The following is a 26743-nucleotide window of genomic DNA, read 5'->3' on the forward strand; positions in this document are numbered from 1 at the left end:
TTTAAGAAGCTAATTTAGGTTAGATGGGGTCATAAGAGTGGGACACTAATCAAATAAGACTGGCATCCTTATGAGAAGAGGATGAGACAACAAGTACATGAAAAGATGCTTAATATCACTAATCATCAGGGAAATGCAACTCCAAACCATAATGAGATATCACCTTATACTTGTTAGAATGGCTATTATCAAAAAGGAAAGAAATAACAAATGTTGATGAGGATACGGAGAAAAAGGAACCCTTGTGCACTGTTGGTGGGAATGTAAACTGGTGCAACCAGTATGGCAGGCAGTATGGAGGTTCCTCAAAAAATTAAAAAAGAACTACCATATGATCCAGCAATTCTACTTCTGGGTATTTATTTGACGCAAACAAAAACACTAGTTCAAAAAGGTATCTGCACCCTCATGTTCACTGTAGCATTATTTTCAATAACCAAGACATGGAAACAACCCAAGTGTCCACCAATGGATTAATGGATAAAGAAGATATGGTACACACACACACACACACACACACACACACACACACACTGGAATACTCTTCAGCCATAAGAAAAATGAAATCTTGCCATTTGTGACAACATGGATGGACCTAGAAGGTATTATGCTAAGTGAAATAAGTCAGAGAAAGCCAAATACCATATGATATCACTTACATGTGGGATTTAAAGCAACAACAATAGCAACAAAACCAAGTTCACAGATACAGTGACAGACTAGTGGTTGCCAGAGCTGGGGCTGGGGAGTGAGAGAAATGGGTGAAGAGAGTCAAAGGTACAAACTTCTGCTTATAAAATAGTTAAGTCATGGGGATATAATGTACAACAAGGTGACTATAGTTAATAGTACTGTATTGCATATTTAAAAGTTGCTAAGAGAATAAATCTTAAAAGTCCTTACTACAAGAAAAAAAAATTTTTTTGTAACTAATGTATGGTGCCAGATGTTAATGAGACTTATTGTGGTGATCATTTTGCAATATATACAAAAATCAAATCATATTGTACACCTGAAATAAATCTAATGTTATATGTCAATCATACCTAGAAAAATGACATTGTAAGAGTGTATTTCCAGCATAAAAGCATGATTAAGTTTCAGAAAGTTTATTCACCTATATTAATAGATTTAAGGAGGAAAAAATCCTAATGATTTTCTTCATAAATGCTGAAAAGGCATTTGATAAAATTCAACATATATTCTTAATAAAACTCTTTAAGAAAATGAGAAAAGACAGGTCCTTCCTTATCATAATACAACATATCTATCTCAACTCAAAAGTCAGCATCATGCTTAATGAAGGAATACTAGAAACAATCTCATTAAGGTTGCAAATAAGATGATGACACTCACTATTGTCACTATCATTTAATATTATTCTTGAGGTATTAGCCCAAGCAAGTATTCAAAAGGAAATTAACAGATATAAAATAGGAAAGAAGGTAAAGTTATCATTATATTCAGACAATATGATTACACATCTAGAGCACCCAAATAAATTATATTACAAACAATAAGAGAATTTCATACAATGTCTGGGTACAAAATAAATGTACAGAATCAAAAATCTTCATGTATACAAACAACAAGCAGTTAACAGGTATGCAGATGGGGAACTCCCATTTACATTAGAAACAAAAAAGGAAAAAAAGAAAAAACCTAGTTACCAACAAAACAAGAATGTGAAATACTTATTGAAGAAAACTAAAATATTACTAAAGGATAAAAAATAAACTTGAACAAATATAAAGGCATGCCATGAACTTGGATCATAAGATATAAATGCCCTTAAACTAATCTATAAATTTAGCATGATGAATAAAATCACCAAGATTTGGTGGAAGAGGATATGGAATAAGCTGGTTTTAAAGTTCACATGAAAAATGAACAAGCTTGGACAGCCAGGAAATTTCTGAAGAAGGCAGTGAGGTGGGACTAACTCTACTAGATATTAAAAGCTAATATAAAACTACAATAATTCAAACAGTGCGGTACATTAAATGGACAAATTTATGCATCAGACTAGGGAGCTCAGAGATAGAAATAAATATTTGTGAGAATTTAGTATATGCTAAAGAGATGTGGGGAAAAAGAAAGTGGATGATATACCAGATCTGTCTCTCCATGAGAGCCCAGAGGAAAAGGCCATGTGAAGACACAGCCAGAAGGTAGCCATCTGCAAGCCAAGGAGAGAGGCCTCAGTAGAAACCAACCTTGTTGGCACCTCGGTCTTGGATTTCTAGCCTCCAGAAAATAAATTTCCATTGTTTAAACCACACAGCAGCCAGCAGCCAGTCTGTGGTATTTTGTTATGGCAGCCTGAGCTGACTAATCCACCAGTGTTCAGTGCCGTTCAATAAGTGGTATATACTGAGTGCCCACCGTGTGCTCAGCACTGCCATGCATGCTGTGAATTCAAAAATGACTGAGACATGGTCCTTGCCCTTGGGCCCTGCCCTGTCCTTGAAGAGCTCATGGTCATGTTAGGGAAACTCATCTACTAATAATTTGAATGTCATATGGTAGGGACCATGTTAGAGGTCAAGCCAGGATGTAATGAGAGCTTGAAGGAACCAGGAACCTCTAAGGAGAGGATCTGTGAGAGATGAAGGAAGGCATCAGTCATGTCTGAACTGATTCTTGAAATGGTTAGCCCAGCAAAGAGGGAAGGAAGCATTTTTCCATCAGAGGAAATAGAAGCTCAAAAGGGGAGACACAGGATGCTGTGGGTGGAGAACTGTGATGCCACAGCTCCTTCATTGTGAAATGTGGAAAGCAGAGCACCTCCCTCTCTCCTGTTTTGGGATCTTTGTTCAGGATGCATATTGGGGGAATTTCTTCTTAGTTTTTGAAGCTGGCAGGATAATACAGCTTTCTAAAATAGGACCAGGACTGGTGCTCATAAGCAGGAAATGCATCCTAAGTTTGCTCCTTCCTGACTTTTGCCCTGGAGCAAGAGTGTGGTGAGGCTGGGGGAACTGCAGGTTGGCAATTATGGATTAGATCAGTACACCACAAACTTTTTCTGTAAAGGCCCAGATTATATATTTTTTCACTTAGTTATCTTTTTTTTTTATAGTTTTGCCTGGCCAAATAATATTTCAGACTTTGAGAGCCATATGGTCTCTTTTTGCAACTGCTCGATTCTGCCAATATTGCGGAATGCTAATCTACTGATGCTGGGTTGTGGTGAAGGAAAGTACAGCGTTTATTGCAGGGTGACAAACAAGGAGGATGGGGAGCTAGTGTTCAAAAGACTCATATTCCCCAATGGCTTTCAGTGCAACATTAAGGGTGAGGGTCCCAGGGTGTGTGATCAGCTCCTGGACATTCTTCTGATTGGTTAGTGGTGAGGTAACTGGGTGAAGTTTCAGGAATCTCAATCATCGAATCTCTGGCTCCAGCCAGTCTATGGTCTAGCATTTGCAGTCAGCAGTTTCCATCTGGTGGGGGTCCTGGTTTCTGTGAAAACAATTTAAGAATGTGCATCAGCAGTGGATGAGGGCAATGTTTTCTTAGCTGGAGTCAAAGATTATCAATCACCTTAGGTACTTTTCCCCCCAATTTTATTTGTGGTAAAATACACGTAACAAAAATTTTCATCTTAACCACTTTTAAGTGTACAGTTCAAGGGTATAAATACAATCATAATATTGTACAACAATCAAAAAAAAAAAGAATGTGCATCAGAAGGTTACCTATATCCCTCAAGGAGAAGATAGGAATCCTGTAACTCTTTTTATGGCTGACCTATTGTTTATTATTACTTTTCTTGATTGACTAATTTTCCATTTTTCGAAACATTAACTGCTAGAGTCTTTTCTTTAGAACTCGGAAAGGCCTAGGAGACTAAAGCTTTTTTCACAAGCAAGAAGCCAAGTTCACAGGATCTGTCACTGGACCGCCCCCCACCCCTCACCCCAGAGTCCAGCTCAGTTTCACCGGCTGCTTACTAGCTGTGTATCCTTGGGCCTCTATGGGCCTCAGGTTCTGTGTCACTATCTAAGATTGCAGCGCGGTTAATAAGAGCTGACGCGTGTTTAAGTGCTTCGTAAACGGAACAGAAACAAACCAGTCTTTGCCGAAGTTATGGTCACTGCAGCTCCGCCGGTTCTGGTCCAGCATCCGGCGCGCAGGCGCGGGTAGGGCAGTGCGAGCACGACAAGAAGGGCGGGTCGCACAGCGCAGAGCGCGCAGCCGCCGCACATAGGGTCAAAGGTGGCGCTGTCGCCCTGGCGACCATTTCCCAGCTCCGTGGCGCCGAGAGCTAAGCCTTCTTCGGGAGAAATACGGGGCCAAGGAGCTTAGGCCATGTCGGTCGCCGCACCCTTCTCAAAGCGCACGTCCTTCTCTGCGGTCGAAGGGTTACCTGAGGCTGAGAAGAACGCTGGAGAGTCCGAGAATACCTATATTCTGCGGCCCATTTTCCAGCAAAGGCGGGTAGCAGACGCATTGCGGCGTGGCCGACCTGCGTGATTGATGCTTCCTGCAGGCAGAGCTTGCCTGATAGCCGGGGCATCCCGGAGGAACCCGCGGGTGACGGGCGGGGTGGGGCGGGGTGGGGCGGGGCGGGGCGGGAGAGAGGGGCGGGGCGGGAGAGAGGGGCGGGCCGGAGAGGAGGCCGGGTTTTGCGGGGGAACAGGCGATGGAGGAAGGGACAGGACCGGGGAAGGAGGGACTGGGCGGGAGAGGGTGGGGCGCTGTTCTCCTTGGGCTCCCAGCTGCAGGGGGCAGCAGAGGACCAGACCTGCGGTTGCAGGGTTAACGCGCCGGGAGGTAGTCCCTTAGACAAGCACAGTATGGATGGTTGACTCTAGGAGATCCAGAATGTGGGCACAGAGGAATTGAGATAGTTGCATGGCAGAAAACAAGCGGCTTGCATCGAATGCCATTCAGCCCTGTTTCGAGGGTTACTGTGTGCATACGTGTGCCAGAAAGCGCTTACTCTTCTTCAGGGCGCGAGACCTGTATGTGTACAGTCTTACCCAAGTAGTATCTGGAGGCTTTTGGCCTGCCACCCTAATACCTTCCCAGAATTAAGGCACAACGTCTCCTGCAGAGGACAGTCAGTTAGGGCTGTAGGATCCATCACTAACTTCATTTTCACAAGATTAAAAAAAATAATTAAAAGAATGACTTTCCTAAGCCCTTCCTCTGTTTTTTTTTTTTTTTTTCCTTCCTCTGTTTTTTGAAACTAGATTCCTGAATCAAATGCTTGGCAAATACTAGAACCCAGGAACTTTAGTTATAATGTGATAAAAAATTTCATGTAGCAGTTTTATGGTGGGTAGAAGGGACATTAAAAAAATATGTTCAGTTATCTTGGTAAAAGATTCTAAATACATAGAATGCCATTCACCTGTATTTCTGTTGTAAAACAGAACAAGATTAACAACAAATATATGTTATGTAGGAATAGCTCTATGAGATTATTTGTGACTCGTTTGAAGAAAACTTTTAGCATTTTACTGAGAGTGGAAAAGGCTTAAGGGAAGAGCCAGATATAGTATGTTTGTTAATAGGAAGACCACATTTTGAACAGATCAAATCCTAGAAATTTGTCCATGATTCTAAAGTTCACCTGTGAGAATAAGCAAGCAAGAGACTAAAGAGAATACAGTTAAAAAGAAATAAGGGGCCGCTAGTACTACCAAACCACATTATAAACTCAAAACTTAAAACATTCTGGTAACTTGGCACATGATAGACAAATCAACTGATAGAATATACAGCCCAGGGGCTTCCTTGGTGATCCAGCGGTTAAGACTCTGCGCTCCAAATTCAGGGCGCCCGGGTTCCATCCCTGGTCAGGGAACTAGATCCCGCATGCCACAACTAAAGATCCCGTATGCAGCAACAAAGATCCCATGTGCCACAACTAAGACCCCGCACAGCCAAATTAAATAAATAAATATTAAATATATATATATATATATATATATATATATATATATAGCCCAGATAAAGGAACCTAGTGTTGTAATATGTAATAAATACAACTAAAATGCTAATAGTATTGTTAGGGTGGTGAAATGAGGGGAGAATTTTTTCTCTGTCTTCATTTATTCAGTAATTAATTTCTTCAAAAAATATTGTCTACTATGTGCTGGATAGTGTTCTAGGAATAGGGATATAACAGTGAACAAAACAGATAAAAATCTCTGCTCTTTGGAGCTTGTGTTCTAGCTGGGTAGAAGGACAACAAACAAGATAAATGCCTAAGTGAACCATATAGTGTATCAGATAGTAATAAGTACCGGGAAGGGAGATATAAAGTGGTAGGAGGGTGGTTTGAAGTTTTAGAGAGGGTGGCTAGGGAAAGTGACTTTTGAATAAAGACTTGAAAGAAAGGAAGGAGCTATGCATATAAGGAGAGGAATTGAATTTCAGGCAGAGGTTAACAGCAACTGCAGAAGCACTGAGGTTTCCATGCCTGGTGTGGTCAAACAACATAGGGAAGGCCAGTGTGGCCTGAGTGGAGAGAACTAGGGGCAAAGTAGTAGAAAACAAAGTCAACGAGTTTGGTAGGGTAGATCATATGGGACCTTGCAATAACAGAATGTTGCTTTTACTCTGAGTGAGGTGGGAAATATTTGGGGTATTTTGAACGGAGGAGTGTCATGATCTGATATGTATTTAATAGCACCAGTCTAGTTGCTATGTTGAGAACAGGATTTTGTGACAAAGGCAGAGACAGAGAGACTTGTTAGGAGGCCATTGTAATCCAGGAAAGAAGTAGTGGTAGCTTGGAGCAAGGTGGTGGTAGTGGGGTGGTGAGTGTGATTGAATTTTAGATTATTTTGAAGGTAGAACTGATAAGATTTGCTCATGAATGGGATGAGGGCTGTGAGAGAGAAAGGCAACAAAACTGACACCAGGGTTTTTGGCTTGAGCAGTTGGAAGAATGGAGTTACCATTGACTGAGATGAGGACCTTGTTTTGGGGAGAGGAGATGATCAGAAGCTCAGTGTTGGATGTATTAAATTTAAGTTGCTTACTAGACATCTGGATGGAATATGGGTGGGAATATGTGGTCTGAAGTTCAAGGGAGAGGCTGGAGATACAGGTTTGCACTATGACTTGTTTTCTTAATTTGTTTTTATTACTTTTATAATAAAAATATGAAAAAGAAGGAATAAATGGTTGTCATGACAAAAAACTGGGGGAAGTTAAGCTGCGAAGGTAAATTAGGGTTTTGGAATTACCAACTGGATGTTTCAAACTGTTTCTTTTAGGTTCAGACCCTCTGTGGTTAGAGACTGTATCCATGCTGTGCTCAAGGAGGAACTGGCAAATGCTGAATACTCTCCAGAAGAAATGCCTCAGCTCACAAAACGTTTATCAGAAAATATTAAAGATAAATTAAAAGGTAATGGTGGTAATTGGAAATGACTCGTTCCCTTCAAACATCCAATTTTACTCATTTGCCTCCTTCTTTATTTTTTTTATTTCTTTATTTTTTTTTGGCGGTACGAGGGCCTCTCACTGCTGTGGCCTCTCCCGTTGCGGAGCACAGGCTCCGGACGCGCAGGCTCAGTGGCCATGGCTCATGTGCATGTGGGATCTTCCCGGACCGGGGCACGAACCCGTGTCCCCTGCATCGGCAGGCGGACTCTCAACCACTGTGCCACCAGGGAAGCCCCCTCCTTCTTTATTTTTAAATAAGGAACATAACTGTGGATTCTATTAAACACACATTTTTCTTCACTGTCTAGTCATCTCAATTATTTGGTAACTTTTACTCATGTAGGTTTTTGTAGATGGTGGGAAACAGCAAAGGTGTGAAATACCTAGTTGTACCGAACTACTATCCAAGAATTCCCAGTATGCAGAAAGACCAGAAAATACAGGGGCTCCTTTCCCCCATAATTTTTGGTTGTTTTTTCTACCAAGATAACAAGTCCTCAGCCTCCCATCAGTACCCTCACAGTCTGACCTCAGGGCATCTCTCCTGCCAAATCCTTAACTACTTGCCCTACTCAGCACTCCACTCCTGCTTTTCTACATCTGCAGAGCAGATCTTGTGCTTTTCCTCCCTGTTCTTTGTCTTTCTACCTCTCTCAGTCTCTTTTGTTAATAGTGTTATACAATCTGAAAAGTCCTTTCTATCTACCCTTTAAAAATTTAATTTAATTTAATTTTTTTGGCTGCACCACGCGGCTTGCGGGATCTCAGTTCCCCAACCAGGAATTGAACCTGGGCCACGTCAGTGAAAGCCCGGAATCCTAACCACTAGGCCACCAGGGAACTCCCTATTTACTCTTTTCTAAAGATTTTTTTTGGAGGGAAGAAATGTCTTTGTAATCATAATACATTTTCATTGTAATAAACCTGGACAATACACATAAAGTGTTTTTCTGGTTTTTTTTGTTTTTTTTTGTTTTTTTTGCGGTACGCGGGCCTCTCCCTGTTGTGGCCTCTCCCGTTGTGGAGCACAGGCTCCGGATGCGCAGGCTCAGTGGCCGTGGCTCACGGGCCTAGCTGCTCCGCGGCATGTGGGATCTTCCCGCACCTGGGCACGAACCCGTGTCCCTGTGTCCCCTGCATCGGCAGGCAGACTCTCAACCACCGCGCCACCAGGAAAGCCCATAAAGTGTTTTTTTTAATGATATAAAAGTCTGTTGTCCATGGTAGTTACTATTTAATACTTTGATGTATTTTTATTAATATGTTTTAATTTTTAAAAATAAAAAATATAGAAAAATACTAAGAATAAAATAGCAATTCTCTTTCCATCATCCAAATTAACTTTAGTATATTAGCATTTTTGTTTTCAGATTTTTAATGAAATTCACTATTAAATTATTGTAAAAAAAATACATGCTTGTTATAAAAAAAATAAAGTGTAGAAAAATAATTAAAATTAGAAAAATCACTCCTAATGCCCCCACCCAAGAAGAATCATTAATATTACGTGACCATCATACCAGTCCTCTTTTCTATGTATATATACAGATAAATACTTTAAAAACAATGGTATACTATAGACTGTTTCCCATAGTGTTACAGCATTCATTCTATATTTAAATGGAATGATTGCCCACTATTTAGTCCTTTCACCATGCTATTTCCATTGCTGAGTTCTTTTTTCTGGTTCAATTCTTACCTGATGAGATTTTATTGTAAATTTTTTCAGGGAGGGCTCAGAAATGCTGTATTCCCTGGATTCTTTCATGTTTGAGAATGCCTTTAAACGAGAATATATTTTGGATGAATATAATATTTTGAGTTAATTATTTTTTGAGAATTTTGTGGATGTTGCTTCACTGTCTTCTTGCATTGAATGTTACTGTGGAGAAATCTGAGGCCAGTCTGACGTTCTCTGCAGAAAGAATCCTGTCCCTAACCTTGATGCTCAGTAGTTTTTCTAGGGTATGGCTTGGTATTGAGCATTTTATGTCTGTTAATCTGCAGATTTTATTTTTTCCATATCAAGGAAATTTTCTTGTATCTCTGAGTACATTTCCGGTTCCATTTGTTAGATTATCTACCTTAGGACACCAAATATTGATGCGTTGAATCATCTCTGTCTTTCACATCTATTATCTTTGCTGTAATCTCTTCCTTTTTCTTTGACATATACTTGTGATCACCTTGTAAGTATTTGTTTTCATTTGTGTCTGTCTTGTCTCTTGCCATTTTTTAAAAAAATTATTTATTTATTTTTTGGCTGCATTGGGTCTTCGTTGCTGTGCGTGGGTTTTTCTCTAGTTGCAGTGAGAGGGGGCTGCTCTTCGTTGTGGTGCGTGGGCCTCTCATTGTGGTGGCTTCTCTTGTTGCGGAGCACGGGCTCTAGGCATGCAGGCTTCAGTAGTTGTGGCTCGCGAGGTCTAGAGCACAGGCTCAGTAATTGTGGCACACGGGCTTAGTTGCTCCGTGGCATGTGGGAACTTCCGGGACTAGGTCTCGAACCCATGTCCCCTGCTTTGGCAGGCAGATTCTTAACCACTGCGCCACCAGGGAAGCCCCTCTCTTGCCATTTTTAATTGATTAGCTCTGCACTAATATCATATGAGTATTCAGTTTGTTTCCTAGGCCTATAATCTCCCCTTTCATCTTTCTGTTGTTTTGTAATCTGATTGAGTTCTTATTTTACTGAATTTGTGGGCTTATGTTTTTCTATATTATGAATCAGTTGTGAGGAATTTCTCTTTGTTCCTTGATTTATATTATCTCCTAGGTTGAGTTTTTTGGTCTTTTAAGCAGTACGTTTCTTTTCTTGTTATTCTTTGGTTTGTTTTTGCTGTTGTACCTTTGCATATTGCCATTCAGCTTCTTTTAATTTTGTTCTGATGTGGTGTGGGTGAATTTTTTTTTTCACTCTCCTCCCAGTGTATCTAAGACTATTTTATTTTATTAATTTTTTTATTGAAGTGTAATTGATTTACAATGTTGTAGCAATCTCTGCAGTACAGCAAAGTGACTCAGTTATACACATAGAGGCATACTTTTTTTTAATATTATTTTCCATTATGGTTTATCACAAGATATTGAATATAGTTCCCTGTGCTATACAGTAGGACCTTGTTGTTTACCCATTCTATATATAATAGTTTGCATCTACCAGCCCCAAATTCCCAGTCCATCCCTCTCCCTCCCTCCCTCCCCCTTGGCAACCACAAGTCTGTCCTCTATGTCTATGAGTCTCTTTCTGTTTTGTAGATAGGTTCATTTGTGCCATATTTTAGATTCCACATATAAGTGATATTATATGGTATTTCCCTTTCTCTTTCTGACTTACTTCACTTAGTATGATAAATTCTAGTTGCATCCATATTGCTGTAAATGGCATTATTTCATTCTTTTTTATGGCTGAGTAGTATTCCATTGTATATATGTACCACATCTTCTGTATACATTCATCTGTTGATGGACATTTAGGTTGTTTCCATGTTTTGGCTATTGTGAACAGTGCTGCTATGAACATGGGGTGCATGTATCCTTTTGAATTATAGTTTTGTCCAGATATATTCCCAGGAGTGGGGTTGCTGGATCATATGGTAATTCTATTTTTAGTTTTCTGAGGACCCTCCATACTGTTTTCCATAGTGGCTGCACCAACTTACATTCCCACCAACAGAGCAGGAGGGTTCTCCTTTCTCCACACCCTCTCCAGCATTTGTTATTTGTAGACTTTTTAATGATGGCCATTCTGACGGGTGTGACGTGGTACCCCATTGTAGCTTTGACTTACATTTCTCTAATAATTAGTGACGTTGAACATCTTTTCATGTGCCTACTGGCCATCTGTATGTCTGTCTGTATTAAGGTGTTCTGCCCATTTTTCAATTGGGTTATTTGTTTTTTTGTTGTTGAGCTGTATGAGCTGTTTGTATATTTTGGAGATTAAGCCCTAGTCTGTCACATCATTTGCAAATATTTTCTCCCATTCCGTATGTTTCTTTTTGTTTTTTTTATGGTTTCCATTGCTGTGCAAAAGCATGTAAGTTTGATTAGCTCCCATTTGTTTATTTTTGTTTTTATTTCTATTGCCTTGGGAGACTGACCTAAGAAAGCATTGATATGATTTTTGTCGGAGAATGTTTTGCCTATGCTGTCTTCTAGGAGTTTTATGGTGTCTAAGACTATTTTATTTTTCCCTCAGAACTGTGTTTTAAGTGATGAGCATTTAATATTCTAGCCACATTTCTAAAGCATGGGTATGAGAAAAGGAGGAAGAGGAATGGGTAGAGAAAGGAGGAAGCTCAGCTGAGCTGTGCGCATTGTTTTTTAAAAATAACTTGGGCTCTGTCTCCTTCTGAGATTTTAAGTATACTGCATTAGGGTTCATGTCCCACAATGGAAGGGTTCCTATAAGTGTTCAGATTGTTTGCCTAATTTACTGTATAATCCTGGAGCTTTTACTTTCATCAAAAAGAGTTGGCTCTGGGACCTCCCTGGTGGTACAGTGGTTAGGAATCTGCCTGCCAATGCAGGGGACACGGGTTCGAGCCCTGGTCTGGGAAGTTCCCACATGCCACAGAGCAACTAAGCCTGTGTGCCACAACTACTGATCCTGCGCTCTAGAGCCCGCGAGCCACAACTACTGAGCCCGTGTGCCACAACTACCAAAGCCCATGCGCGTAGAGCCTGTGCTCTGCAACAAGAGAAGCCACCGCAATGAGAAACCCGCACACCACAACAAAGAGTAGCCCCCACTCACCACAACTAGAGAAATGCCATGCACAGCAATGAAGACCCAACACAGCCAAAAATAAATAAATAAAATAAATATATTTATATATATAAAAAAACGAAATAAGACTAAATTAAGAGAAAGATTATTTTTTTAAAAAAAGGGGTTGGCTCTGTCTCAACTTTGCCTGTTTCACTTTTTTCTTCTTCACTGTTTCCCCTATTCCTTGGTCAGAAAGGAGGGAAGATAAAGATGCCCATTCAGTTTTCTGTCCCCCAGGTTTGTTGTTGGGGAGAATTTTCACGATTTTGCTGTTTCAGCAGTATAGTTTTGGGGGAAGCAGCTGAGTTGTCCTAGGCCATACCAGTGTTCTCCAGAATCTTATGGTTTATTTTCTATCTTACTGAACAGCTTGCAGTTTTCTAAAGATCCCATGCTCTATGTCTTTGCATATGCTATCCCCCTCCATAGAATGGAGAAACATTGTCCATCTGGTAAATTCTCACTCGTCTTTCAGGACTCAGCTCACTTATCGTATCCTCCAAGAAGTCTTTTCTGGTCATCCCTTCCCTGTTGCCCAGTCAAAGGGAGGAGCCATCCAGCTCTGTGCTCCTAATGTACCTTATACATGCCTCTCTTTGAATTATTACTACATTGCATTTTCATTTTATTTTCCATGTTTGCCTTCCCAACTACTATGAGTTCTTTAAGGCAAGAAGAGCATCTTATTTATCTCTGTATCTTGAGGGCCTAGCTCATTTCCTGACTTAGAGTAGGGGAGAAAGGAAGGAAGCTAAGACCTACTGAGAGTCTACTATGGAAGAGAAACGGGTAGAGACAGGAGGCAGCTTGTCTCTACCCACTTCCTCACAACACGCCCAGGAGGAAGGTAGTGATATTCCCATTTAACAGTTGAGGGAGATTTAAACTAAAACGTTAAATAACTCGTCTAAAGTTACACACTTACTAAGCTTATGGTTAGAATTTGTCCTTAAGTCTGACTCCTAAGCTTATAATCATACTCAGTAAGTGCTTGTAGACTGAATGCTTATGTTCATTTCTAGGCAAATTTGCCTTCATTAAGTAATTTTACCATATATTTGCTTATAGATAACTTTCTTATTTTTTCTTTCCAGAAATGGGATTTGACCGATATAAAATGGTGGTGCAAGTAGTGATTGGAGAACAAAGAGGGGAAGGTGTATTGTGAGTAGTTGGTTTTTCCTTCTTCTTTTTATTTTTATATATTTCTTATTGGGTGTTCATCTTCTCGACAATCCAGTAAGACAGTGTCTTTGCAAGAGTGAGAGGAATGGACGGTATAATAAAATGCAGCTGTGAACTGAAGAGATCCTGGTACTGAGCAGCGAGGTTGACAGTCTGGGTGGACTCCATGGGGTAATTCACTTCTCATAGTATCTGTAGGCTAGTACGTCTTTCAGGGTTTATGTATATATGCTCCCAAAGAGAGTGTAGGATTATGTATATATGTTTCCTCCCATATTCCTTGTTGCCTGGTTTTTGGTCCTACCATTCTCCTAAATTAATATTTTTAAAGTTGTCTGAGTGACAATTTTCATAGCTATTGTTATTGGCCTGGCTTCTGTTTTTTAAAATTCACTCTGGTTTTTTTGGCCCTGATGTCACTTGTGTAACTTGTTTCTCTTCTGTTTTTCTAACTGATTATTCTCTCCTAAACTGGTTCCTCTTTCTCCCCTATATCCCTAGCTGTGAGCTTTCTTCAAGGCTCAGTTCTTATTCTTCTGCTCTTCTGTGTGCTTTTTCAATGAGCTCATTCATTCTCATTACCTCAAACCATCATTCCTGTATTGGCAAGTTCAAAATCTGTATTTCCTGTCTTTTCCTGTGCCCAAGTGTTAATCTCCTGTTTCCCTTTGTAAACAGTGCCTAGTCCAGTATTTTATAAGAAAGTATGAAAATATTTGCTGGATGAATTAAAAAAATACCTTGTAGATACTATCACTGAGAATTTTCACTATAGAATGTTAGCTTGGGAAGAGAATGCAGATTCTTTCTGGTGTCCAGTCCCCTTATTTTATGATGACACTTATGAGGTTCAGCATGATTTGGCCAAAATTCTAGATCTGGCTGGCGTCAGGCTCACTAATAGAGCCCAGGCTTCTGACTCCTCGCACAGTACTCTTCACCATGGTGCCCTCTACCATTCGGTCAAAAGGCTTCAGTAGAGTTATTCACCACAGAGAAACTAAGAAATACTTTACTATTCTGTCATCTCAGAGTCAATATGTTCAAATAGAGTTGCATATTTCTTTCCCCTTCCTCTCCTCAAATAAGCCTCTCATTTTCATTTCTCTGTCTCCTGCCTTATTACCAAGATTCCATTGACTCAGGCTTCAAAGTGTGGAACTCTCTTTTATCTTATGTAGCCATTACTCTCTCTCATTGCACGCACTGTAACCTGGATGCCAGGGTTGCTTAGCAGCCCCTTATCAGCACTTCCAGACTCTGATCTCTCTCCTCTGCAATTTACACAGCAGACCAGTCTCCCAGAAGTACACCCTCACCTCCTTTTCATAAACTCTATAGAGTTTATTTCAAATCGTGTATAGTATAAACTCCTCAAACTTGTCCTGACTGACTTTGTTCAATGTGATCAGGTTAAACTCTAAAGCATGGCATATAAGGCCTTCCCCACTTCCTTTTAAAACTTTTATCATCTAAAATTTTAGGCATATGAAAAAGTACATGGACTAAGGAACTCCCATATGTCTATTACTTATCTTTAAGGTTATTAACACACACCCATGTTGTTTCAATTTATACCTCCATCTAATCTCCCTGACCCCACCAGTTTATCTTGAAGCAAGTTCTAGTCATCATATCATTTAATCTGTAAATACAACAGTATATATCTCTAAAATATAAGGGCCCTTTTCAACATAATAAAATATCACATGTAAATATTGAAAATCCTTAATATTATAAAACATTCAGTTAGCTTTTAATTATTCCCAGTTGTCTCATATATACACGTGCATGTATGTATATGTGTGTTTTTGTGCGTGTGTATGTGTATTTTTTTTTACAGTTTGTTCAGGTCAGGATACAGACAAAGTCCATGCATTGCATTTGGTTAATATGTCTCTTAAGTTTCTTTTAGTCTGTCATTTTACTTCTTCTCCCTCACCCCCCTTTTTTTTAACCTTGCCATTTATTTGTTGAGGAAATTAGGTTGTTTGTCTTGTAGAGTTTCCTACATTCTGGTATTTGAGGATTGTATCCCCATGGTACTGTTTAGTACGTCTTCTAGCTCCTGTATTTCTTGTAAATAAGTAGTTAGATCTAGCCTTTTTTTTTTTTTTTTTTAATGTGGTACGCGGACCTCTCACTGTTGTGGCCTCTCCCGTTGCGGAGCACAGGCTCCAGACGCGCAGGCTCAGCGGCCATGGCTCACGGGCCTAGCCGCTCCGCGGCATGTGGAATCTTCCCAGACCGGGGCACGAACCCGTGTTCCCTGCATCGGCAGGCAGACTCTCAACCACTGCGCCACCAGGGAAGCCCAGATCTAGTCTTAATCAGTGATAGATTTGAGTTTTGGGCAAGAATAGTACATAGGTGTTTAGTATACATTCTATTGCATCTTATCAGGAGGCACAAAAATGTCTGGCTGTTCCTATATTTATTGTTAAGATTGATCATGGAGTTCAGATGTTGTTGGATAGATCCATCTATTATAAAGTTCCCTATCAGCTTTACTATTAATGATTTTAGCATCTGTCCTAGATCCATTGTTCATCACAGGTTACAAGATAGTGATCTTCTATCATTGTTCTTTATTTATAAGCTGGAATTCTTCTATTAAGAATGACTTTTTTGCGCTTTCGTGGTGGCACAGTGGTTGAGAGTCCGCTTGACGATGCAGGGGACACGGGTTCGTGCCCTGGTCCAGGAAGATCCCACATGCCGTGGAGTGGCTGGGCCCGTGAGCCATGGCCGCTGAGCCTGCGCGTCCGGAGCCTGTGCTCCGCAACGGGAGAGGCCACAGCAGTGAGAGGCCCGCGTACCGCAAAAAAAAAGAAAAAGAATGACTTTTTTTTTTCATTTGTTTCATTACAATGAGATACAGTTTGTATAGGAAAGGAGGGATAAATTTACCTATTTTCAGAGTAATGAATTGGTTCCCTAGCATCCTCCCAAGGTTACCAATGAGTTTTTTTTCTATCCATGAACCCATGGTTTTAAATATATGTGATGTGTTTAAATCAATTGCAGTTAGTATCTTCACTGAAGCTCAAATTGTCCCATCTTTGGCCATTGGTAGCTTCTTCTTCCCCTCCCCTCCCCTCCCTTCCCTTTCCTTCCTTCCCTTCCTTCATTCCTTGTTTTGTTTTGTTTTTGAAAAAACACAGACGCTTTATTTCTCTTCTCAAAACACACCAGATAGGAGTCCCAGCCTGGTGAGGTGCTTCCCTGCTGTCAAGGATATAGGCCCTCCTGTCTTGCTTTGCTGTGTCCTCATCTGCATGGTCGAAGATGGCTCAATACTACATTTATATACATTCCTTAAGGGAAAGAGATAGAAGGAAAGCATATATGCCTTTCCATTTTCAGTACTTTAAAGAAGTGATTACATTGTCCTCTGATTTCAGTTGGTTCTGTTGAGAAATCAGCTCTAAGTCTTATTATTGTTCCTTTGGAGGTGATGTGTCTTTTTTCCTAGCCACTTTAAAATGTTTTTCTCATTGCCTTTTGACTATGATGATATATGGTTTTCTTTGTACTTATTCTACTTGGGGTTCTCAGGGCATTTTGAATTTGTGGGCTCTTGAATCTGTTTTGTATCAGATTGGGAAAAGTCTTAACCATTATCTTTGTTTCTTTTTTTTAAATAAATCTTTTAGAATAATTTAGATTTACAGAAAAGTTGCAGAGATAGTACAGAGTTCTTAACTACTTCACATCCATTTTCTTCTATTATTAACATCTTCTATTAGTATGGAACATTTGTCACAATTAATGAACCAATATTGATGCATTATTATTAACTAAAGTTCATACTTTATTGGGATTTCTTTAGTTTTCACCTAATGTCCCTTTTCTGTTCTAGGATCCTATCTAGGATACCACATTACATGTCTCTTTCGTCTTCTCTTGGCTATGACAGTTTCTCAGACATTCCTTGGTTTTGATGACCTTGACAGTTTTGAGAAGTACTGGTTAGGTATTTTGTAGAATATGCCTCAAATGGGATTTGTCTGCTCATGATTAGTTTGGGATTATAGGTTTTCAGGAGGAAGATCACAGAGGTAAAGTGCTGTTCTCATTATATCATTCATTTCAGGGTACATACTGTCAACATTACATATTACTGTTGATGTTAACCTTGATCCCTGCCTGAGTAGTATTTGTCAGGTTTTTCACTATAAAGTTACTCCTTTCTTCCCCTTTCCATACTGTATTTTTTACAAAGAAATCACTATGTGCAGCCCACACTTAAGGAGCAAGGAGTTATGCTCCACCTCCTCGAGGGCAGAGTGTCTACATAAATTACTTGGAATTTTTCAGCATAAGAGATTTGTCTGTTCTCTCTCATTTATTTATTTATTCAGTCATTTATTTATTTAAGTATGGACTATGGATTTTTATAATTTGGATTATAATCCAGTACTACTTTATTTATTTTGTTGCTCAAATTTTTCCAGCTTTGGCCATTGAGAGCTCTTTCAGCTGACTACTGGGTCCCTTTCACATACCCTACTATTGTGGGTTTTTTGAGCACAACCTTATTTACTGGCACTATAAGATGCCCCACCTTATCCATTCTCTGCCCCAGCCCTAGAATCAGCCATTTCTCTAAGGAGCCTTGGTTCATTGTATGGCAGAGTGGCATTAGAAACTAAGATCTGGGTGCTATATATGTGGCTATTATCTTTTAAAATATTACCTGTGCTTCATTTGCTCTCTGCTATCCTTTATGGACTCCAATAACAAGTATTTAGATCTTTTTACTGTAATTTATGATGCTCTTTTCTGAATTTTTGTTTTTTCTCTCTGTGCTTCAGTTTGGATATTTTTCTATTGACCTGTCCTTCAGTTCACTAATCCTCTTTTCCATTGTGTCTAATCTGCTATTAAACCCACCAACTGAATTCCTAATTTGTTATTATATTTTTCAGGTCTAGAATTCCCATTTAATTCTTTTTTCATAATAATTGTTTTTTGTATATTCTAATTGTATAATGAAATTCTTTATTTTTTATCTATGTTCTCCATCCTCCCTCTCTCCTCCTTTTTTGCATTTTGGTCATAACAGTGCTTACCCTAGTAACTGGATCACATGTGAGTCTGTTTCCTTTGACTATTTTTTTGTCTTGTTAATCTTCCATATGGCTCTGTCTCTTGGCATGCCTAGTTTGAGTCCTGGACATTGTGTTAAAAAAAAAACCTGTAAAACTTCCAGATAATATTATTTTCCTCCAGAGAAGTTTAACCCTTTCCTTTGTAATTCAGGTAGAATATGGGCTACTTACTGTAATCCAATCAGATACTGAGCTGAGTTGAGGTTGGGTTGCTGATTTGATAAGTCTCTATCTTTAGCTCACCCTTCTGTCTTGAACATAGCCCTTCAGATCTTTCAACGAAGAACCTGGAGTGTTCATTGGAACCCCAGCCTCAGCAGGTACTGACTTTTAGTCCTTTCCTCGGGATTAAACTATTCTTCATTTCAGAGGCTTATTTTTTAATGAATAGTTTCCTTAAAAAGCAAAAATATATTATTTTACAGTTCTGGAGATCATAAATTCAGAATGGGTTTTGTAGAGCTAAAATCAAGGTGTTGGCAGGACTGTATTCCTTCTGGAGGCTCTGGGGGAGAGTCCATTCCCTTGCCTGTTACATCTTCTAGAGGCTACCTGCATTCCTCAGCTCATAAACCCTTCCTCCATCTTCAAAGCCAACAGCATTACATCTTCAGATATCTCTTGATTCTGACCTTCCTGCCTCCCTCTTTCTTTTATAAGGACCCTTGTGATTACATTGAGCCCACCTGGATAATCTCCCCATCTGAAGATCCTTAGTTACACATCTGTAAAACCATTTTTGCCATGTAATATATTCACAGGTTCTGGGGTTTAGGACATAGACATATTTGGTGGGGGGGCCATTATTTTGCCTACCACATATAGCTTTTTAGGTTCCTGCTTATGCAGTTTCAGAATTCAGCACATGTCTTGAGAGGAAACCTACTATGTGACCGGCTCAGTTCTACGCTCTCCTTTTAAACATGGATCTTGGTCCCTCAAGCCTCCAATTTTATCCCACCCAGCCCTGCAAGACTGCCAGCAGTCCTGCTGGTTTCTTTTTCCCTTAGTAATTGGTCCTGTACCTGGGCGAAGCCCAGGCTCTCAGCCTCTAGCTCTGTGCCCAGAGCTGGCAAATGCCCCAGGGAGAACTTTGCTGCAGAATATCAACTTACCTCATGTGGTTCACCTTTCTCTGGAATTTTGGCTCCCCTAGTCCTATTTGCTTCAGCAGCTCTCTGATTCATTTTATTCTTTTTTTCTAATTGACTTGGTGGGAGCATTGGCCTGCTACAAAGTGTTCCATCATATTTCTTCTAAGTCTTTTGACATAACTTTATCAATATAAATATATATACACATATGTGTTAAAAAAATATATATACATAAATGTGTGTATGTATATTTTTAAATATAACATTCTTTTCTAAAAAATATTTATTTGGTTCGCTGGGTCTCATTCGTGGCAGGTGGCCTCCTTAGTTGTGGCATGCGAACTCTTAGTTGCAGCATGCATGTGGGATCTAGTTCCCTGACCAGGGATCGAACCCAGGCCCCCTGCATTGGGAGTGCAGAGTCTTAACCACTGCACCACCAGGGGTTTTGCTGGTGCAGTGGTTAAAATTCTTTTTGATATAGCCCAGGGTTTTGATATGACCCAAGTGTCCCAGGTTTATCTTGTACATTTACAGCCGTGGCCCTAGAATTGGCCATTTCTCCAAGGAGCTCTGGTTCCTTTTATTGGGAAATTGTGTAAAGAGACCACAATTTGAAAGCAAAGACTGTATTTTATGCATCTTTGTATCATTTGCACCTAGCACTTTGCTCGTATATAATACTCAACAAATACTTACTAAACACATTTTTGTATTCATGCTTTCACTTGGTTCTGCTCAGCTTAAGCACTACTTCCTTCGTGAAATCTTCTTTGGCTTTTTCTCCTCTCTAAATTCTCTAAAATTCTTTAGCACTTCTACAGATTTAATTCAACTATTGTGCATCTTGGACTTGAAGGCTTGATCTAGATAGACATTATAATCCCTTTTAATCCTAATAGTCTATAAATCAGCACCAGCAATACATTATCTTATTCTTTTGGTGTGTATTAATTTTTTTTCACCTATTTAAGCTGAGAATTGTTTGAGGACAAAGCGGATTTTATTCTTTCTGGACAAACGGTACTTGCTAAATAAATACTTGTTGACTGATCAGTTAAGTAGATTAATTTTATTTCATACTGTTACAGTTTGGAAATAGGTGGAACTTTTTTGATTTAAAAATGTGTGAAATATTAGGCTAGGGGGAGCTCTTCTATGTAAAACTGAAAAAAAAGTCTTTTAAAATTAAACCAATATAGCATGGTGTATATATAACTTTCTCTACAGACTTGAGGCTGAACCACCTAGATTCAAAGCCAAGCTTTGTCACTTACTACATAAATGACCTTGGACAAGTTTACTTAATTTCTCTGACTCTCAGTTTCCATGATTATTAAATGGATATAATAATAATGCCTTTCTTATAGGATTGAGTTAATACATGTAAAGCTCTTAGACCAGTGGGGCACAAAGTAAGTGCTCAATAAATGTTAATGATGAATCATATACATACATTTAATTTTAAAAAATTTAAAATTACTTTTTAAACTTAACATTTTATTGTGAACATCTTTTCATGTTCTTAAAGTTTTTTTTTTTGTAAAAAATACCTTTAATGGCTGCATAGAATTTCATTGCTAAGAAATACCTTAATTTTGTTTACCAATCCAATACTTCTGGGTATTTAAGTTGTTTCCACTTTTAAATAGGCTTTTATTTTTACTGACATTTTTTCTTATCCAAGAACTGGGGAGAGGAGAATGGCTAATTTTACAACTTAGAGGTCGTATAGCATCCTCTAGAGATAATACTGGATTTAGAATTAGTTAGAAGATTGAATTCTAGTTCAGAGTTTGCCCCTTTGTTTTCTGTGACTCTCTAAAATGATCAGGTTGGGCTAAATAATTTGTTGGGTCCTTTCTAGACCTACCTTCTCATATTATTGTGCAGGAATTGAGCCCATTTTAGCCATAAGTCTTAGGTATTATTTCCTCTAAAAGTCATACATAGATATCTTACCTGAAATAATCTATAACAGAGCTTCCCACCCAGACTACCAGTGACTTAGGCCATCAGGCAGCCATCAGAGTCTGAGGCTGCTAGACCCCTGGGCTGGTCACCTCCAGCTGCAAGCAGCCTCATCTATGACTCTGACTAGTTTATCATCTATGACTCTTCTAGTTTACCCAGTATACTCTGCTGTACAGATATGATTTTCTGTATGTCATCTCATTCTGTGAAAAGGTTTGGAAGCACTGATGTATAAGAATGTATCAAGGAAAACTTTTGCTTGTGGCAGATATATATAGTTCAGATCCTTGTTATATTGTTGATAATACTCTATTCTTTGACTTTTTAGCATGGCTGCTCGCTGTTTCTGGGATGCTGACGCTGACAACTGTACTCATGATGTTTTCATGAATGTAAGCCTATTTGGAACCCTTTTTTTCCTTTCTCAAGGTCACGTGGGCATTCCAAATCAAATCACTTACTATTTGTTAAGATGTGAGGACACTTTATTTATTTATTTTTTTTGGCCGTGCTACACGGCATGTGGGATCTTAGTTCCCCAACCAGGGATTGAACCCGTGCCTCCTGCAGTGGACTGCCAGGGAAGTCCCTGAGGACACTTTAGTTTTAGACATTTGTCTGAGACTTCTTCTGGATAAGATGATTTTACTGTTCGTTTGTGTTATTAAAGCAGAAACATAGAGTGCTGCTTATAGGCAAGGATACTTTATGATGTAACTCTTCACAAGTTTGGATGTGGAAATTGTGTATTATTTATTTGGTGCTAATAGACATATAGCCGTTTGCTAAGCTGCAAAGAAATTTGGGTGGCAGGGATTCCATGAGCAAAGGTGATTTTTCTTTCAGTAATAAAATTAATTATCTTAAAGCTATTTCTCAAAACTAAACAAAAGAGGAATTTTTAAAAAGAGGTTTCATTTAAACATTGGTATGTTATTGACATGAATGTCATGTATTTTAATATGTTGTTATTTTATACTTGCTTCCAGAAATATTCCCACCTTCTATCCAAATGCTCCCAGGTTGTGAATTAGTAGAGTCAGAATTAAAGTACAGTAGAGTGGGAAAGAACTAGATTGGGTGAATTAGGAGAGAGGTTCCATTTCTAGCTCTGTAACTTTCTAATTAAATGACTTTAGGTAAGTCATTGAACTTTTCTGTGGTTGTATCAGTAACACTAGGAAGCTGTACTAGATTTTCCTAAAGACTGGCTGTGGCTGCCTAAGAATAATTTGAGGAACTTGTTTAAAATACAGATGCCAAGGCTCTGCTCAATAGATTCTGATCAAACAAGCCAGGGGTTGGATCAGTGACTCTGAATTTTTAAAAAACTTCTCCACATGATTATACTTACTGCCAGGTATGGAAGCTTCTTGTGTAGATGATCTTAAGTTACCTTTTGGCTCTAAAATTCTATGGTCCTACCAAAGTTTTATTTTATGCTCAACTGCCCTAGGGATCAAAGGCTGAACAGTGGGAAGTACTATGTAAATCTTCATTTATCAGCTTTCTAGGGGAAGGGTAAATAAAGCTCAGGTAGTGGTTTTTCCTGCTTTTTGGAGTTAAAACTGCATATTTCTGAGTCCTTATATAATACAGTTCATTCATTCAACAAATAATTCTGAGCTCCTATTATGTGCCAGCTTCTGTAGTGGCCTATATATATATATTTTTAAATAAATTTATTTATATTTTTATTTATTGATTGTATTTTTGGCTGCATTGGGTCTCCGTTGCTGTGCGCGGGCTTTCTCTAGTTGCGGTGAGAGGGGGCTACTCTTCGTTGCAGTGCGTGGGCCTCTCATTGCGGTGGCTTCTCTTGTTGCAGAGCACGGGCTCTAGGCATGCGGACTTCAGTAGTTGTGGCTGCTTTAAAGATTATCAGGATCAGGTTTTAGAATACAGGATTAGTTGGGGCGCTGTCTAAAAATAATTTTTGAAAACCTGGTCTAGGTTGCTGACTTAGTCTACTGTATCTTTAGTTCAGTTTGTTGAGTGTTTATTTAGGCTTAATTTTTTAGAACTTAAAGTACTTTATTTGGGAGAAGATCCCAGGAAGGCCCAATAGAATATGAGGAAATGAGAGAGGGGAGAGAAAAGCATATACTATTGAGCTGATAATTGCTGTGGATAACCAGGGCTCAGTCCTGATGGAGAACTCTGGGTGGCATTGTAAGAACAGTGCCAGTCAAAGTGGGGTCCACAGACCAGTGCCAGTCAATGAACTGTTTGTTATAGGTCTTCAATAAGATAAGTACATAAATTATGTGTAAGGGTTTAGAAACGCTCATGGAATTTGACAAAGTAATTTTATGTTCATTGAATCTAATAAGTTTTGGTTATATTTGTATGTTTCTTTTTTCATTTCATTTTCTTAGTTATTAATTTCTATTGTACTTTATGAAAGTATCAGTTCATAAGGGATTGGCAATTAAAACAAACAAAAAAATAGGTCCCTCACCACAGATAGCACTGTTTGAGAACACAGCTTACAGTAATCCCTTCCAAGAAGCCAGGGAACTGGGTTAACCACGGAATTTGCTTTTGGTTAATAATTGGGTACTTCAACTCATATTTTCTCCCATCATTGCCAGGCTGGAGGTGAGGCTGGTGAGTTAGGAGTTGCTGAGGCAGGTGGAACTCCTGTAATAAGTACCTAAAAAGTGTTTTAACAAATTTAACTAGGATCTGGAGCACATTTTGAGATTCTGAGATAAAAGATGGACAAATGGGGGCTTCCCTGGTGGTGCACTGGTTGAGAGTCCGCCTGCCGATGCAGGGGACACAGGTTCATGTCCCGGTCTGGGAAGATCATACATGCACAGAGCGGCTGGGCCCATGAGCCATGGCTGCTGAGCCTGCGCGTCCAGAGCCTGTGCTCCGCAATGGGAGAGGCCACAACAGTGAGAGGCCCGCGTACCGCAAAAAAAAAAAAAAAAGATGGACAAATGAATTTTATCAATTAAGAACAAACAACCAGATATCATTTGTCCTTATCCAGAATTTATGACAAGGTGCTGTATTTTCGTTATTTGTGAAACTATAATATCCTTGGGTTGGGTAATGCATTTACTCCAAGAAACTCAAAGCATTTTAATTATATTATTTCTTTGATAAATCAGGAAAAACAGGAATACTTGTTTTATGAATAAACGTTATATAAAGTACATTAGTTTGCATTTTATTTCTTCATTCAAAAAATATAATTCTTTACTCATCCTACCCTTTTAGCAAGCAATTTTGTAGCTACCCCGAGGCAAGCAAATTTATAATTTTACTCTGGAAAACCTGTTTCTTAAAGAAGGGAAAGAGTCTTCATGATTGAAAATTGGCAAAGATCTGAGATGTTAATTTCACGTCCCTGCTGCCTTTAGTCCTTCATTAGTACTAACATTCTGGATTTGTGTGTTTGTTTTCTGTTTTGTTTGTTTTTTTAGGACAGTTTATTCTGTGTTGTAGCGGCATTTGGCTGTTTCTACTATTGAATCTTTGAAAGCTGGAAAAAGATATGACCATGAAGAAATATGAAGTTTTTTATATTGTTAAATATCTTGACAAAATAAAGTTGGCAGTTTGGCAACGGAGTCTGTTGAGTTTTAGGCCTTATAGTTTAATGTTTTGATTTCTTTATAACATGTTATTACATTTGGAAGGTAGAGAAAAAAGTAGGGAAAATTCATAATTCAATTGTTCAAACATAACCAGTGGTGTTTTTTTTTTTTTTGGCAGGGTTAAAAAAATCATGTATACAATTTTGTAACCTGATTTTTCACTTCTCATAATGTCATATGCAATTTTTTTGCCATTTTATTTGATCGCAGTTTTCACTAGCATACTTTAATAGTTGTACTTATTCCATTAGGTTATATACACCATTGGTTATTTTTGCCATGTCCTTATTGAGGGACTGATTATTTCTAATTTTTCACTATTATAAATAACACTGAGATCAGTTTATTTGTGCATAAAGTTTTTTATCCTACATTTTTTCGGAAATGAGGAATATCAAATAATATATTATTAATCAAACATAACTACAGTGAATTCCCATACAGGAAATATTAATATCACCTTACAGCAATTATAGGAAAAGAGCTTAAGGAAATTGGAAAACTCCAGTTTCTTAAAGACAGTTTTGTCAAAAAAGGTTGGAGTTTACTCTCCACATGTCAAGATGCTCCTTAGGTCAATATGCAGTGTCCTAAGATCCTCTCAGATGGTTTCAACCTAATCATTGCCAAGACGCCATCATGGACAGAGTTGTCTGTAGGCCATCAAGCTGGTGAGGTTCTGGGTAGGACAGGCTCTTGCAGGTACAGTGCATACACATACACGTGGAGTTCAGGTAGGACACCAACTGCTCCATCAACTACAACGTGAAAGGCCCTGTATGGAGGGCGATGTGATCATACTGTTGGAATCAGAGCAAGAGGCTCAGAGACTACGTTGATCCTGCTGAGCCCTGGATGTCTGGGTCAAGCACTTAGCCCATGTTTAGGATCAAACTTGTTTCAAGAAGCAGATCTGAATAACTCTGTATATCATTTTTCATAGTGAATTATTGGAAGCATTTCCTTTAAGATCAAGAAAAAGGGAAGGATGTCCTCTCTCACCACTTACACTCCATTTAGTGCTGACATGCAAAGTTCCAAACAGTCTCCTTTTTTTTGCTCTGAACGTGAATATCATTCCTGGAAATGCAAACTGGCATCCATCCGTTCACTGACCACGCAGAGGAACTGATCTTTCTAAGCCACGGAGTCAAGTTTTGGAAACCTGCTAGTGCTGGAGGGTCTCCTGCAGAGGCAGGAGGTGGCTGTGGCTCACCGTGGGGACAAGGACACTGGGAGCAGAAGTTCTGGGAAGTACTCGTTGGCGTGAACCCTCCCGGAGTCTGCCATTAGCCCCACTGCTTTTCCTACATTTTGAATTACTGCTTTTATCTTTCACCCAGTGTTTTTGCTCAGCTCTTGCCACTCTACACTTTCCACAGCTTGTTAGTTTAAACATGTATTTTTTTTCCCCAGGGTTTGCCCAGTGTCAGGGTCTGAGAGTTTCCAGCCTGTATATGAAATTAGCTCTCCCTTAAGACTCTCGGAGATTATGTTGGTTACTATCCCAATTCCCACTATCTTTGTAGTAATTTTCCCCTTAGAGTCCCTGGTGTCTTCTCCAGCTAGCTGTCCTTATCTGCA

The 26743-nt window shown here is 39.2% G+C and overlaps 1 protein-coding gene across 2 annotated transcripts; it reads left to right on the plus strand.

Moving 5' to 3' along the window:
* Positions 1 to 4199: 4199 nt before the first annotated feature.
* Positions 4200 to 25132, plus strand: DYNLT2B (dynein light chain Tctex-type 2B). 2 transcript variants are annotated; one of them, XM_060149292.1, is made up of 6 exons: positions 4200 to 4439; positions 7239 to 7372; positions 13276 to 13345; positions 18743 to 18800; positions 21877 to 21940; positions 24986 to 25132. In XM_060149292.1, the coding sequence occupies exons 1-5, from the start codon at positions 4315 to 4317 to the stop codon at positions 21904 to 21906; spliced, it is 417 nt and encodes a 138-aa protein (XP_060005275.1). In that variant the 5' UTR covers positions 4200 to 4314; the 3' UTR covers positions 21907 to 21940; positions 24986 to 25132. The 2 variants fall into 2 exon arrangements, with proteins under 2 accessions (XP_060005275.1, XP_060005274.1); XM_060149291.1 differs by lacking the exon at positions 18743 to 18800 and having other exon boundaries at positions 4202 to 4439.
* Positions 25133 to 26743: the final 1611 nt, after the last annotated feature.

Source organism: Lagenorhynchus albirostris, chromosome 5 (genome assembly GCF_949774975.1).
Source record: "Lagenorhynchus albirostris chromosome 5, mLagAlb1.1, whole genome shotgun sequence".
Lineage (NCBI taxonomy): Eukaryota > Metazoa > Chordata > Mammalia > Artiodactyla > Delphinidae > Lagenorhynchus > Lagenorhynchus albirostris.

What these genes read in the sequence shown, in the direction of transcription:
- DYNLT2B (XM_060149291.1), top strand. Translation starts at nt 4,315, where the DNA reads ATGTCGGTCGCCGCACCCTTCTCAAAGCGCACGTCCTTCTCTGCGGTC. An exon ending in CGGCCCATTTTCCAGCAAAG is followed by an intron (nt 4,440 to 7,238) that starts GCGGGTAGCAGA and finishes TGTTTCTTTTAG; the next exon opens with GTTCAGACCCTCTGTGGTTA. An exon ending in CTCATGATGTTTTCATGAAT is followed by an intron (nt 21,941 to 24,985) that starts GTAAGCCTATTT and finishes TTGTTTTTTTAG; the next exon opens with GACAGTTTATTCTGTGTTGT.